This window comes from Mastacembelus armatus, chromosome 8 (genome assembly GCF_900324485.2).
Source record: "Mastacembelus armatus chromosome 8, fMasArm1.2, whole genome shotgun sequence".
In the NCBI taxonomy this organism is placed as follows: Eukaryota; Metazoa; Chordata; class Actinopteri; order Synbranchiformes; family Mastacembelidae; genus Mastacembelus; species Mastacembelus armatus.
Window position 1 is genome coordinate 7,331,624 of NC_046640.1, and position 14,107 is coordinate 7,345,730.

Consider the following 14,107-nt stretch of genomic DNA (forward strand, 5'->3'; position numbering starts at 1 on the left):
AAAATGTTCACTTTAACTAAACTCTATCTCAGCACTTATGTCACATTTTAGTTTCTAGGTTTCAATTTCTGAGATGAGTTGAGATAAACTTTATTAATCCCTGAATCCCAGCTGAAATTGGGTGAAAGGCAGGGTACACCTTGGACAGATCACCAGTGTTATCACAGGGCTGACGCACAGAGACAGAGAGTCACATTCACACATACGGGCAGCTTAGTCACCAGTTGACCTAAACACAAACTGCATGTCTCTGGACTGTGGGAGGAAACCAGAGCACCTGGAGAAACAGACACTGGGAGGCTTGAACATGATTCAAACCCAGAACCTTCTTGCTGTGAGGCCACAGGATAAACCACTGCCCCACCAATATTATAAACCAAGGCTACACAGGTGCACGCAACTGATAAGTACAAAGCACCCAGACCAGTGTCAGGTAGACTGGTTTAAGCAGGGACATGTTCTAAGAAAGTAAATGTGATCAAAACACTACAGTTTGCTTGTATGTGCAAGAAATGCAATGTTGCTGAAAGAAACACACCACATGGTTGACAATCATACAAAACAATTCTTTTAATAGAAAACCATTCTGACTCAAGTTCACAACATCAAGCTGGTTTTACATTGTCTTGTTTTCTTGACATGGCTCCTCACATCTTGTGCAAAATGCTGCTGGTCTCATGTGAACGGAAAAAAAGAACACCCTGAAAGTCTACAGCGGGCTCTACAGAAAACAAAAAGTGCTCTGCATGTCAAACATGAACCCAAACAGCCCAGTTTTCTGGATCTGTCACCATCAGACTTTTGATTGATGTAAAGCTTTTCTTTTTTTTTTTTCTTTTTTTTTTTTTTTTTTAAAAGAGCAGGGCCACAGTATGAGAAGTTACAAGTTAATCTCCATCCAACCTCCAGATGTTTCCACATCGGTGCCAGTCCCAACAGCTGGCCACTCTTACTGCAGAAGATATGTTTCAAGCAGTAAAACAAACAAAACAAAGGATCAGGATCTGGACTGTGTTCTTCTCTTTTGTCTCAAGCTTTCAAATCTTCTGAAGATAAAAGCAGATGGTTTAGAGATGTTTTGCAGACATTGCTTTCACTTAAAACAACAAAATTAACAGGAGTCACAGAACAAGAGTGGAGAACTCTGCAGCAAATACATCTCCTTTGGTTTTTAAACTAAGAAACTAACAAAATTTCCTGGATGGTGTTCAGGTTCACAAATAATCATATTCAAAAACTAATTTATTACACATCATTTTAGTCTTATGTACATGACAGGTGCAGTGGACAGACGCGGCAGCAGGAAAAATAAAGCAAAACAGCCCAGAAATGACACACAGGAAGTAATAAATAAGTAATGGAAAACCTTTTCAGCCTCGATTAATATTGGTGCTTTAACCTGTGCACTGCTTCCCGTTCATCCTCCATTGAACATGTGGCCTTTATTTTCATTAGTGAAAACGTAGCTCGGCAGTTTACAGCTTGTGTGTGTGTGTGTGTGTGTGTGTGAGACCAAAACCCGGGGAGGACTCTGTTCATAATAAGCAGCAGTTTCTCACAGTGAAGAAACTGGAAGCAGCACACAGATAAATGTAACTGTAATCAGTAACTACTCAATTTATTCACTGTGGACTGAACAGTAACTGAACCTGTATCCTGAATTAAGACAATCCAGGTTTCTCTGCCTACACTAAACAAGTGCCCGACCCACAACACATCAGATTTGGTAAAAGGTGTCTGCATTTCTCAGAGCCTTCAGAATAAGTTGAGCATCACCGATCTGTCAAAATAAATTCAGGATTTGAACTGAGGATTTGAAAAGAAGCCGAACACGTCAGGCAACAGTTTACTGTCTGTCTGCTGGGCTGAGCTGATGATGAGCAGAAAGGGAGGAAAACACTGAATCCCAGCAGTACAGAACGCTGTAAGAAATAAGCAGACACACATCAAGTTTCCAGCAAGTGTTTTAAAATCTAGCACCATTAGTATGGACTGTACTGGAATACGTATGCATGCACACTAGTGTCCCAGTTCAGATCTGTTTTTTTTTTCTCTTTTGGTGAATCCTGTTTATTTCTCTGTGCATGTTATCCCAGTTACAGAAGAAGAGCCCTCAGGTTGGGTGCATGGTATGTAAACATCGGATTCAGGATTCTTATCGCAGGTGTGGGTTTGTATTTAGCACTCAGAAAAATGAACAACATAATAGCAAAATACACTAGTGGAGAATTATAATCCAGAGAAACTGCAGCAGAGTTCACAAAGCCAGGAAATCAAGTTGCCTGTTGAGGCCTAGTGCTGGTTTTGTAATAGCAGAGACCATATACATCGCTGTTGGACAGGCATGGAGACCTCATCAGAGGCTTCATGGCCTAATCAGAAAACCGATTTGACACCTGGAGAGAAGATGAGACACCCAGAGAACCAGTAAGAGCCCTGGACACCTTATCAGACACCTGGAGACATAATCAGAAACCTGAAAGCGTTCCACTTGAGACCTGATCACATATCAGTGACCCATAACGGTGACGAAAACACCCTCAGTAAGAAAAGAAAACCTTTGGTGACGCTGAGTGTATGTGATAGGTCACTGATTGGTGCTTCACACTGAGGAAGACAAAAATGACCCAACTCCAAGTTTAAAAAGGAAAACCATGGAGCGAGCACAAAATGAGTCTGAACGGTGGTCAGACGAGTATGTGCAGAGGAGGATTTGGGGTTTCAGGGGCAACCCGATAAAATACCCAATGGAATCTATATATCAGAGAGTGTGAGATGAATCTTCACAGGATTAGGTGCCACTGTCTAATGTCTGGCATCAACCTTCTAAACACAGAGAAAAATGATCAGCACAGTCAGGTCTGATTTCGAACAGAAATTCCCACCATTATCTCTGGGCTGTTTAAAGTGAATTGACAGATTTTTGAAGTTTTAAAACATTTACATTTTTCAACAAAAGGGCATAGATTTGTTACCAACAATAACTTCTCATCAATCTTCTCAACTCAGAACTGTTCCTACAAATGCAGAATAGGGGCTGAATTTGTTTTGTGCTTATTCCACAGTTTTGTTGCTAATAAACTTGCTGGGCTAGAATGGAAAGGACCATATGTCTGAGGACAGCTAACAGAGCTAAGACCATGGCACAGCTACAGTTTCCATCATGACACGATGTGAAAAAAGAGAAAATCATGATTCTAAGCTTCAAGTTTTCTACACTCCTCAATTTCACATGTTGTGAAATGAAAAACTCTGAAGTGTGATGGGAAAAACAAAGAACAAACGACTTCCATGAATTAAAGTTCATCTTGTTTCTGATATAACCTGCCCTTTGAAAACATAATCCCTGCAGTAATGTGTGTGTTTTAACAACTGTTTGTCTGTCGCCTTTTTGCTGATTCCGGCCTGCAGCCTTGATTTTCCAAACTCAGGTCCTGTTTGGGATCTTTGTGGCTCTCTAATTTAGTAGTCAGTTTAAAACTGAAGCAGAACCAGACAGTTTCTGCTTGGTGTACGCTCGATCCATTCCTGCTCCTCCACCCTCCTCCTGTGGGTTGCCTTCACTCTCCAGGTAGCAGTTGCTAGTCTCCTCACCACAGGGTTTATATTCAGATAGATCGGGATCAGGATCCGGCTCCGGCTGAGACTCCACAGCTGTCTCCCAGTCCTCTTCCTCCTCCTCTTCCTCCTCGCCCTCCCCGTCTTTGTCTTTCTGAACATCCTGGGTCTGGATGAGGCGGAGTCGAGCCATGGCCTGGTTGATGGTCAGCGTGCCGATCAGGTTGAAGTCGTGCATGCTGATCAGGTGCAACAGGAAGTTACGGCAGAGGTTGTGCTTGACGATGCGGGCGCCGTGATATTCCGCAAACAGCAGGCAGGCCTCGTTCATCTGGTTGTCTGCTATGAAGCTGGAAGGAGAGAAGACGGGCAAGTTAAGCAAATTGTATTGTTTGAATATTAAATTCCCATTTTTCTGTGAAAATAGATGCCACGGTTTCACTATTATATTATTTCTAGTTAACTATAAAGATTGTAAGCTGCACTATGGGAAGGTTGGCCTCAAGAATTTGTTGCTCTGGCAGAAGTTAAATTTCAAAGCAGGTCTGAAGAGCTGATAAATCCGTACTAAAGTTCAAATCAATCAAACGTTACTGAACTCCATTCCTGCTTCTTACGCACCCGTGCTTCATGACGTGCAGGTTCCACAGCTTCATGATCTCCTTCTCCCCCTCATTGACGTCAGTGAAATCCTCGATTTGCTGCAGTGGGAGCAGAGTAGTCAGAGTTTAGACACGATGGGTTTCATTATAATGAGGAATAAGGTTTTAAAGCAAGCTTAATGAGGAAGAAAAACACAGGAACCCAACAGCATTAGCTGATTTCTCCATTGGTCATTCCTGCTGTTTAAGTTATTTATTTATTTTTTTAAAAGGGTACTCAATTTATTATTGGCTCAGCCCAAACTGACATAAGCACAATAACATCACTGTGACAACCATCCGGGGTTTTTTCATAGACACACCTCCTCCAAACATTATCACACAACAGTTTTGAATAGGTAAAGTACAACTAGCAATGACAAGTAAACTAGACTAGTAACTAGTAAACTGTAAAGTCGGTGGAGTGTCTCTCGTTTGTTCAGCTGTCGACCAACCTTGATGGTTTTCTCTTTGAGCCAGTCAGGGTCCCTCTCGTCCTCACTGTCCACTTCCATCTCTTGAGGCCGGAGTGGTAGGCAGCTGTCGCTGTGGAAGTAGAGCCGGTTGTGTCCACTGATGTACGTCCTCTGCTGCTCGCGATCACCATCCTCAGACTCTAGAAACTCAGACAGACTTGGCTTCGTCCTCTTGGGTCTGGACAGAGGAGGGAGAGAGGACAGTAGGTTTATCTTCTGAAACTTTTGTCATTCTTGTTAGTAAATACGGCTCTAGAAAAGCTCAATAGGTCAAAATAAAGCATAAATATCTGTGGTACCTGCAGACCACAACGTGGGTAACAACGGTCCTTTTGACAGGTCCGTTCCTGCTGAAGGCAAAGCCTGGCTGGCTGTGGATGTCCTGAGGGTTTCCTGCATACGAACCATCATAGCACTCGTTTATGGACACCTCGATCTTTGCTCCTTTAGGATGGGGCTGCCACAGACCAGAAAATAAATAAATAAATAAAATAATACCATTAAAAATGACAAAGCTACATAAGTGCAGTGGAATCCTATAAGATTTTATTTTTATCCATAACCATCATTGTTTGCCAACTCTGATTTTTCAAGTCACTGACAGGAACATATTATAATTTCAGCTCTGTTTTCAGCCTGTAGTTTTTCGCTGGCTCAGAACACTTTTAAAATATACTGGTTTGTTATAGGTGTGTCTGTCTCACCACGTAGTTGAATATGAAGCGGGAGTGGGACAGTTTGAGGTGTTTGACGAGACTGTAGAGTTTCCTGCAGTTGAGAGTACACCAGGGACAGTGGAGGTCGTCTCTGGCCTCTGTCTGCTGCCGAGTGTTGTTGTTGTACTGGAACTGGATAGAAAGAGATTATGTGTGCAGCAAACATAGGAAGTGAAAAACATCTTGAGATGACAACTACTGTCAAAACCGTTCTGTCTTTGAAGGAAATCTGCACAAAATGTGCTGTTATCTATACCATCTCACCCCTACATGACGACATGCTGTGCAGGTGCAGTTACCCTGTGAGACTGACCTGGTAGAAGATGCGTAGTTTCTGTCGAGGTTCAGCAGAGACGACTTCTCGTCGAGTTTGCATGTCAGTGTTTACAGATTCTTTAACAGCTGCAGCCCAGAAGAGAAATACAGATTGCCTCACATTTAACAGAGCTAATCAACAGGTGGAAACAGACTGATCAATAAAAAACAGTCTGTGCTGTTGTTTCTTGCTCACCCAGTGTGTGAGTGGCTCTCAGGGTGCTGGGTCTGGTGTCCTGATTGGTCTCAGAGTTGCGGGTGGCCAGAGGTTTAGCCACGGGGGCAGTGGAGTGATCAGAGGAGTCACTGGTCCAGCGCAGGGTGAACTGCAGGGTGGGACCCTGAGAGAAATTCTCAAATGGAGGTAGACGCTACAGAAAGAGAGTGTGTATGGTTTGACTATGTTAGCTGATTCTCTGTTTTGTTATCTTATTCTATTCTCTGTCTGAGGTCAGGTCATGGGCTTTTATTTGTTCATGGAGATGCCCAATATTTGGTGTTGTAAACTCCGATTATTCACTCAATGATATATGGACTAGATAGGTGGAGGAACACAGATTTAACCTTTAATCAATCAAATGCATATTAGTGACACAAACACTTCTCCTGAAGTGTTTTTTTTTTTTTAATATTTGATATTGAAAGACCTTTAGTGTGGAGGCTTGGAGAGTTTGTTCTTTCTACTTCACAATTTTGTCATGCACACAAACCTTTCCATCCAGGATGGTCTCCCAGGTTGCCCTCTTCTTATTGACGGGACACTCCTCTGTCTCCTGCATAGACACCTCATACTCCCCATCCAACAGCTGCAGACGTCTGCACGCAAGCACAACATTCATTTCTCATTTCTGTCAGATAGATATTATAACACCACATTTTCATGTGTGATAAAACAGTTTGTGAGTGTCAGATTGTGAGAGGTTGTGCAAGTGTCACCTGTTTTTATCAAAGACAGTCATCTGAGCCACAAATGTAGTTTCACCCTCCTCCCTTAGAGAGGAGCTCCTCCTCTTCCTGTTTACCACTTCCTCTGTAAAATCTGAAACACACAGTGATGTGTATTTTCTCCAGAAGACAAGACTGAGGAAGGTTAGAATCAGCCCTAAGAAGCTGAAATGTCATTTGAATCCCTAAGTTAAAGTTTCATAAATATTATGATATATCATCAGTGTGCTAATCGAAAATTCAGAAGTCACTTCACTGTTTGTCTTTTTGGACTATATACATATATAACAAAAAAAGGTTCTATTGCTTCTTAATGCTCTATGCTCCAAAACATCTCTTAATGTTGAGATGTCCCCAGACTAACTGAACAGCCTGACCACAGTACAGACATACACACAAGTTTCAGAACAGGGTAAGTCTTCAGAGAAGGTAAAGATCAGGAGCAGGAGCTCACAGTAAATGAAATGTTACTGCTCTGCTCCTCCTCTCACACCAAGTTTCTCATTTCTGGCACTAGCTGAGAGAGCAAACATGATGAGGGGGTAGGTGAAAGGCTGGGTGGTGAGGAAGAGGGAGGGTGGAAAGAGCAGAGTGATTTGCTTTTTAGCTGCTGCTAGTTTCATATCCAGAAAATTCAAATTGCATCTTTGACCTTTGGCCTCACGTCCAAATACATTTCTCAAATCTAGTGTTTTTTGACCTCTCAAATTTCTGTTAAAATGTCACAATGGACAGTTAATGTTGTGAGAACCAATATAATTGTTATAGAGATTAAAGTCAAAAGACCCATCTTAAAATAAATGAATAATTCTTTAAAGATCATGATGTGTGTGTGTGTCTGTGTCTGTGTGTGTGTGTGTGTTCAGCAGCCAGTGCTATTACACTGAAAAGTTCTACTCACCTCTGTTGTGGTGATTTTCTCCGTTGGTCAGACCGTTGATTTGTGTTCGGGGGTGTCCAGGCCTTGATACTCTGAAGAGTAATGAGTAAGACTTGACCATGTGAGAGTTGTTGGGTTCAAATTCACTACTGGGGACTATCAAGGAAGGAAAGGAGCCTGGCTTGGCCTGGACTCCAGCGCTCATATCTGGGTTCAGAGGAACCTGTTTTTTCCCTGTAGGGACCTGCTTCACCGGACAGCTTACATCCTAGGCAGGAAAGGAAGAAAACATTTCAGCAGTGTTTCACTAAAACCTAAAAATTACATAAAAGTGTGACAAAAACAAGGCATGGCAGATGAAAACATGAAAGTCATCTAAATGTTGATGTCACAGAAAATGAAATATCATCATCACACACCTTCCTTTTCTTGTGGCAGACTTTGACCAGCAGCACCTCCAGAGAAACAGAGTTCTGCTCATTCTCACAGTCCTGAGATGGCTTTCCTGAAAACAACAGCACAAACCTGGATAAGACTTCCCATAGCTGCCACGGAGCCAGTAAAAACATTGACTTGACTAAAAAAAAGCCAAAGGACAGCTGCTGAGGACAGACTTACCAGCTTTATGAAAGAAACCAGTAAACGTGAGCTGCAGGTTAGAGGCCAAGCTGTGGGAAATCAGAAGAAACTCAAATATTTCTTTGATATCCTGACATCACTTATCTACTCGATGTTAAGGTTACTTCATCAGGTACATTATTCTGACTATTTTGCAGAAGCAGTAAAAAATAAAGTATTATAGTAGATTTAGATGGAAAATACCAATTAAAGCATCCTTGCTGATATTCACTGAGGCTTTCCATTCATAGGACATTGCCTTTTCTTAAAAACTATAAAACAGACTGTATCAAAAATTGTGAAGAATTTGGTACAAGCTCCTGCATCCTAAAAAGATGAAATACTGAAGAAACAACATAAACCAACATGAGACACTCATCTTTATGGAAACCAACTGTTTACCTGTGCGTCTCCTGTTCGCCCCTCATCTTTTCCACTTTGAACAGCAGATTGTCAACCTTGAAGCTTTTCCTGTGTGTGCAGACAAAGCACTAGTTAGCAACCATAACAACCACCACCCAGTCCAGACCTACAGTCAGATCATGGCAGAGATAAACCGTGAGAGTGAACTTCATTTCTTCTACAGATTCAGTCCACTTAGTAACATCGCTGTACTATGGAAGACATTTTACACAAGCCACCTTTAAGCTAATCTGGGCTGTGCTACATTAATCACAGGAGTCACTAGTGGCTAAAACATTTTCCTTGTGTATGCAAACAATAGGTGAGGGAGTAGGCACAATGTTTAATCGATATCAACCGTGAAAATGTGTTAGGAAAGACTGTACAGAAAATGTACTAATTCATCCTTGGCATGTTTATTAGTCTGTACCAAAGATGCTGTTAGTAGATGTGATAGTTGGTGTACATGCCACAAAAGCTGTCAAGTCAAGCCAGTAGAAGTTTCATGTGCTCAAGGGAAATTACATTGAAAGCATGCACACCTGGCTTGAATAAGCAGTGTGTCTGCACGGTTGTAGGGTGCACCCATTAAAACACAGAGTTGGGTGTCTGCACATAAATCGAAGCTCTGTCCAACTTCAACCTGAGCAGAGGCCTAATGAGCCAGAGTAAGTGAAAACACCTGTGAGGCTGAGAGGATCTGTGCAAATACTACATCATAAAGTGCAGCCTCATTCATTTCAGTCAGACCACGGTGCTGGCTGCTGCAAAACAATACCGGACCATCCTGGCACAGGTTTTACTGTAACGCAATGCAAACGCATCCATCAGTGCACTGTATCAACCAGGTACATGCAACGTCAAGTTAAACTAGGCATAAACAAGTTAAACAAATTCAAAAATTTATTTTTGTTACATTACTGTGTAAGAGAAATACCTTTTTTTACTGTTCTTCAGGAGAAAATGATTGATACTGGACCTGGGTTTATGCAACATTTAAGGCATTTTTATACCAGAATCATATGTAATACCTATTTTACAGTAATACTGGTCGAAGTGAAAACCAGTAATGGCTTTTCGTACACTTGCCAAAAAACTGTATTTATCAAATGCATGCATTTGTTGATATGAATATTTATCAGCACTTCCTAGCTGATGATTTCCTAACATAATGTAATTAATGAATGATCACTAAACATGACCAGGACCTGCATAAAGAGCAGAATATAGATGGCAGGCTAAAAGAATGATGCTGAAGATTTGTAAATTAAATATAAACCTTTTTAATACATTTAAGGCTTTTTTTAAAGAAACTAAAATCTGTACTTTTTACGTCTTTTCAAGGTCTGCAGATGTGATTCTGTCAGCTAGTTGCCTTTTACTTTAATTTTCTTTGAGGTACATACATAAAACATCAAAAGACTTCAGCTTTAACATATGTATGACAGGCCAATGGCCCATTTAAAAAAAAAGAAAAACACTTTCAAAGAGATTGCACAAGATGGAAACCGTATACTGCTCAGACATTTTCATCGCACACTGTCAAGTCAGTCCACAGAGGCTTTATAAGGACACTTAAAGCCTGGCTGGCAGCATTGTTGAAATCCACCATCTATTTGTTTCATTTCTGTTTTACAGTTATTCATTTTCTATCAACAGTTACAACTGTGGAGTGGCCACGTGTGGGATTTTTCCACTCCAAATCACAAGCAGCATTTCATGTGACAGAAGTATGGACGAGTGCAGCAGAAAGTGAAACTGAGCTTACACGTCACCTTGTTCGCTAACTTCACTTCAAATCAGAAATAACACACACAATAATAGATGCCATTGTTAATCCTTGAGCAAGTCCACAGCACTGAACAGAAATTCTGTATCTCAAAGAAGACAAATGAGATTCTGGTGAGCTCATGTCCAAATAAGGACTGAAACCACTGATTCATTAGCAACATAGAAGAATATCATTGCAACCCTTTCTATATCAGTGTCAACATAAGAAGGGCAGTAGTAGTTTACCTTACTTTTGTGACAATATAGTACATGCCTCTACAAAAGTCAAAGTCAGAACATAGAGCTCTCTGCAAGAACATTTCTGAAAAACTGTGCTGAACTGACAAAAATATTAGTTAAGACAGTCAGAGTTTGGCTGCTAATGGGAGAAACAGCATGCACCATTTTTAAATAGTTATACAGTCTTAATACACAATAAACAACTCGCAGCTTCACATGACAACACCTGACAGGGCCCCTCTGTGTTTTAAGACACACCTTCATCGCAGACTGAACCACAAGCAGCCCCCTGTGTACCAACAGGACCTCTCTTTTGTGTAGCGTCTGTATGCAAAGCTTCCTAACTGAAAAAATCCATCTCAGCTGTAAACTGATCCAACCGGCCTCTACTGACAGCAGCCGACATGTCGGTTAACTTTCACTCACGATAACACCTGAGCTGCTTTCTAAGAGAAACAATCCAACATGCGATCATGAAACTTCCAGAAACAGAAGAGAACTAAAGTAATCCATAACACAAGAGATCCCTTATGCCTTAAAGTTTTCAAAGAACACACAACTTTGGCAAACACACGATGTTCATTATCATCACAATAACAAGGGAAGAACTGAAAAAGTTTTTTACCTTTTGACGTTAATCCTTGAGTTTCTGTGGGACATGTAGGTGAGTGTCCTGTGCAAGAATATGGGCTGTAACGTGACAAGGAGAGGGTTAAAGAAGAAAAAATAGGTGGTAAAGTTCTACTTCAAAATGCCAAGAGGTACAGAAATGTTTCCTCTTATCTCAGACTGTCAAGGTTATCATGCCAGTAGATACAGAAAAAGGCAACACTCACTGCAATCAAGTTCCTGGTGCGGAGGAACCGGTAGATTTGGGTTGGTTCTGTGAATAAACAGTTACACCATCAGCACATCGCTCTCTCTGTGTGAACTGGGCTCATAATGCTTTTTTTTTTTTATTTAGCTTGTAAGGATTTAAAATGTTAATTTAAGTGACGACAACAATCACTTAATGAATGAAAACTAAATCATGTATGTCATCAAATAATAATAAAAAAAAAACTTTCTCTGCATCTTTCTATTTCAGCTTTGACTTTGAATGCATCAGTTTGTAGTCAAGTAAATTTGGTTTTGTCTGTTTTGGTTAGTGCATAGACTAACAGAGATATAACTGACTGCACAGTAACTACTAAACACAACCCCCTGTTGCAGGTGTGCTTGGAGACAGTTAAACGCGTGGCTAACAAGAATAACAGATCGTCTCTGGTACCAAAACTTTTTTTTTTTTTTTATTTCACCTTGTAAATTCCCAAGACACAACCTGCAGCTACAACGAGCTATATAACAAAAGTATGAAGTAAGACAAAACCGCATTACGTGAAATTAACAGAAAATAGACCAAACCACCAAACCAAATTCAAGTCTGAAGAAGGGCAGGGCTCGTCGATGAGAATTTGAGCAACTTAAGCTGTAAAGTGATCGGTTTCTGCAGCTATGTTCACATGAGCTTTCTCCAGAAAGCTCCATGTGACCCTAAATTAAACTCTAGTGTTGCTTTCTGTGAAAAAGTGACTTGGTGACAGCAGAGACTCACTCTCAAAGGCCTGCAGGAACAACTCGTGGTCGGCTTGGATTAGTTGCATGCTGGGTTTCTTGGCTGCAGCCATCGCAGAGGATTGGTATAACCCGTTGGCTTTTCCTCCATGACCAAAACTCACCGGGTGGCTCCCACCTGAGGAGCTGTGCTTATGTGGAGCCATTGCCAAAACAACAAAAAAGGCCAAAGGAACTGGCTCCCCACCAAAATCAGAGAAAGAAACTCAGGTCCTCTTCCTTTGTCAAAACAAAAGAGCAGCGTTGGAAGAAAACCAGCCGCTTATGAGGAACAGTGTCGACTCTTCATTTTAAACGCGGTTTCTCTAAGTTTCACTCTTTAATATTTGACATTAGTGAAGCTACAATCCGCCGTTTTCATTCCCGTCCCGATCGGCAGCCTCAGAGGTCGGTGAGGAGGCTTGAAATGCGCGAAACAAGAGAGCAGCCTCCGGGTAGCTGACGCGCTTCGCTAGCTAGCCGGCTAACTTCCTTAGCCAGTTAGCAACAACCCCGGCTAAACGCCAGCACGGCTCGGCGCCCTGACCTGAGCGGGTGGAACGGCAGCTGTCAAATCGTCTGTGATTACACAGTGAAGGGACACGAGGTTTCTGTGGGTTTGTGGCTTTAATTCCACCAAAATTCACATTTCCATCGCCGACAGCGAGCTGGACCAGCGGTAACAGAGAAGAAACGTCAGCACAAAATAATACAGGCGTCATCCGGTCATCAATATTTTAAATAAGCTATAGTAGCTAATAATAAATTATTATTATTATTATTATTATTATCGCTCTTCTTCTTCTGTCGCTTGTTTCTCCTTCTTTGATGCCTATTAGCGTTTTGTCGGCGCATTACTGCCATCTACGGGACTGGAGTGACATTGCACAAAAAATATAGGCTATCTATCTATCTATCTATCTATCTATCTATCTATCTATCTATCTATCTATCTATCTATCTATCTATCTATCTATCTATCTATCTATCTATCTATCTATCTATCTATCTATCTATCTATGCATGCGCTCAGCTACTTTCTGGGAAATACTTAGCCATGTCTCCATATATTTTGCTTGATGTGTTTCCCAAAAGACCTGCAAATGAAAAGTCACATGCTTTAGCCCACCTTTCTGTATAATGTGTGGTTGAGTCATAAGAAGGTGCTGACACCAGGGAGGTGTTCCACAGGCAGAGGTAGCTACTAGGCTTAGGAAAAGACAATATTCTCAATTAGTAACAGGCAGGTAGTCAGATTAGAGCAGAGACTTAGCTCAAGTTATCAATGCCCAAAGTCAGAGCCAGGACACCAGAATAACAGGGCAACTAATCAGAATAGCAAACCAGAGACAGAAGCAGTTTATCCTTTTCCAGGGGTCAGAACCAGGAGATAAAGTACATTACTGGCAGGGGGCAGGTAGCAGACAGGGCTGATCCAATAGCAGGTTCAGGTTGATTTCAGAAATAGCTGGAAAGCTCAACACTGCATGGACAGACAATCTGGCACACATGAGAAAGTCATACTGTGTCATACTGTGACAGAGAAGAGAGCAACTATCATGATCTCAGCCAACATCTGGTCCCACACTTTTATTTAGTTGCCCTTCTGGCTCCCTGGTCCTTCCCTTATTTTGGACACCTTCTGACAGTGCTGCCTTTTGGCACTAGGGTTTTCCTGGTTGCTCCTTATGAAGTTACCCACTACTCCCTCTGTCAGTTTGTATCTGATTCTGATCCAGTTTGTTGCTGACCCAGTTCTCTGAGACCTCTTGTTGATTTTCCTGTCCCTTGACTTAACAACATGAAGTCCAGTTGCCATGACTCTGCTTTTAGATAACTTCACCTGGACAACCAAGACCCTTCAGACATCATATTTTGTTGCAGGCTTTTGGTAACGAGCTGGAAGGTTCCTCACCTCTTGAATCCAGAGGACACCATGTTTGCCAAAAAGAA

The 14,107-nt window shown here is 41.5% G+C and overlaps 1 protein-coding gene across 1 annotated transcript; it reads right to left on the reverse strand.

Moving 5' to 3' along the window:
* Window positions 1-545: 545 nt before the first annotated feature.
* On the reverse strand, window positions 546-12,760 carry LOC113140782 (polycomb protein suz12-B-like). The gene is made up of 16 exons (XM_026324780.2): window positions 12,156-12,760; window positions 11,398-11,444; window positions 11,187-11,251; window positions 8,552-8,620; window positions 8,150-8,199; window positions 7,951-8,036; window positions 7,553-7,799; window positions 6,643-6,745; window positions 6,417-6,522; window positions 5,903-6,077; window positions 5,705-5,793; window positions 5,380-5,523; window positions 4,975-5,132; window positions 4,655-4,853; window positions 4,180-4,259; window positions 546-3,908 (listed from the first exon to the last, which is right to left on the reverse strand). The coding sequence occupies exons 1-16, from the start codon at window positions 12,319-12,321 to the stop codon at window positions 3,470-3,472; spliced, it is 2,223 nt and encodes a 740-aa protein (XP_026180565.1). The 5' UTR covers window positions 12,322-12,760; the 3' UTR covers window positions 546-3,469.
* Between the last annotated feature and the right edge of the window lie 1,347 nt (window positions 12,761-14,107).

Bases quoted from the DNA above. Each gene is read 5' to 3' on its own strand.
- LOC113140782 (XM_026324780.2), bottom strand. From the start codon at position 12,321: ATGGCTCCACATAAGCACAGCTCCTCAGGTGGGAGCCACCCGGTGAGT. The intron at 11,445-12,155 runs GTGAGTCTCTGC...GTTTATTCACAG, and splicing joins GTTCCTGCAGGCCTTTGAGA to AACCAACCCAAATCTACCGG. The intron at 5,133-5,379 runs GTGAGACAGACA...GGTCTGTGGCAG, and splicing joins GCTTCATATTCAACTACGTG to CCCCATCCTAAAGGAGCAAA.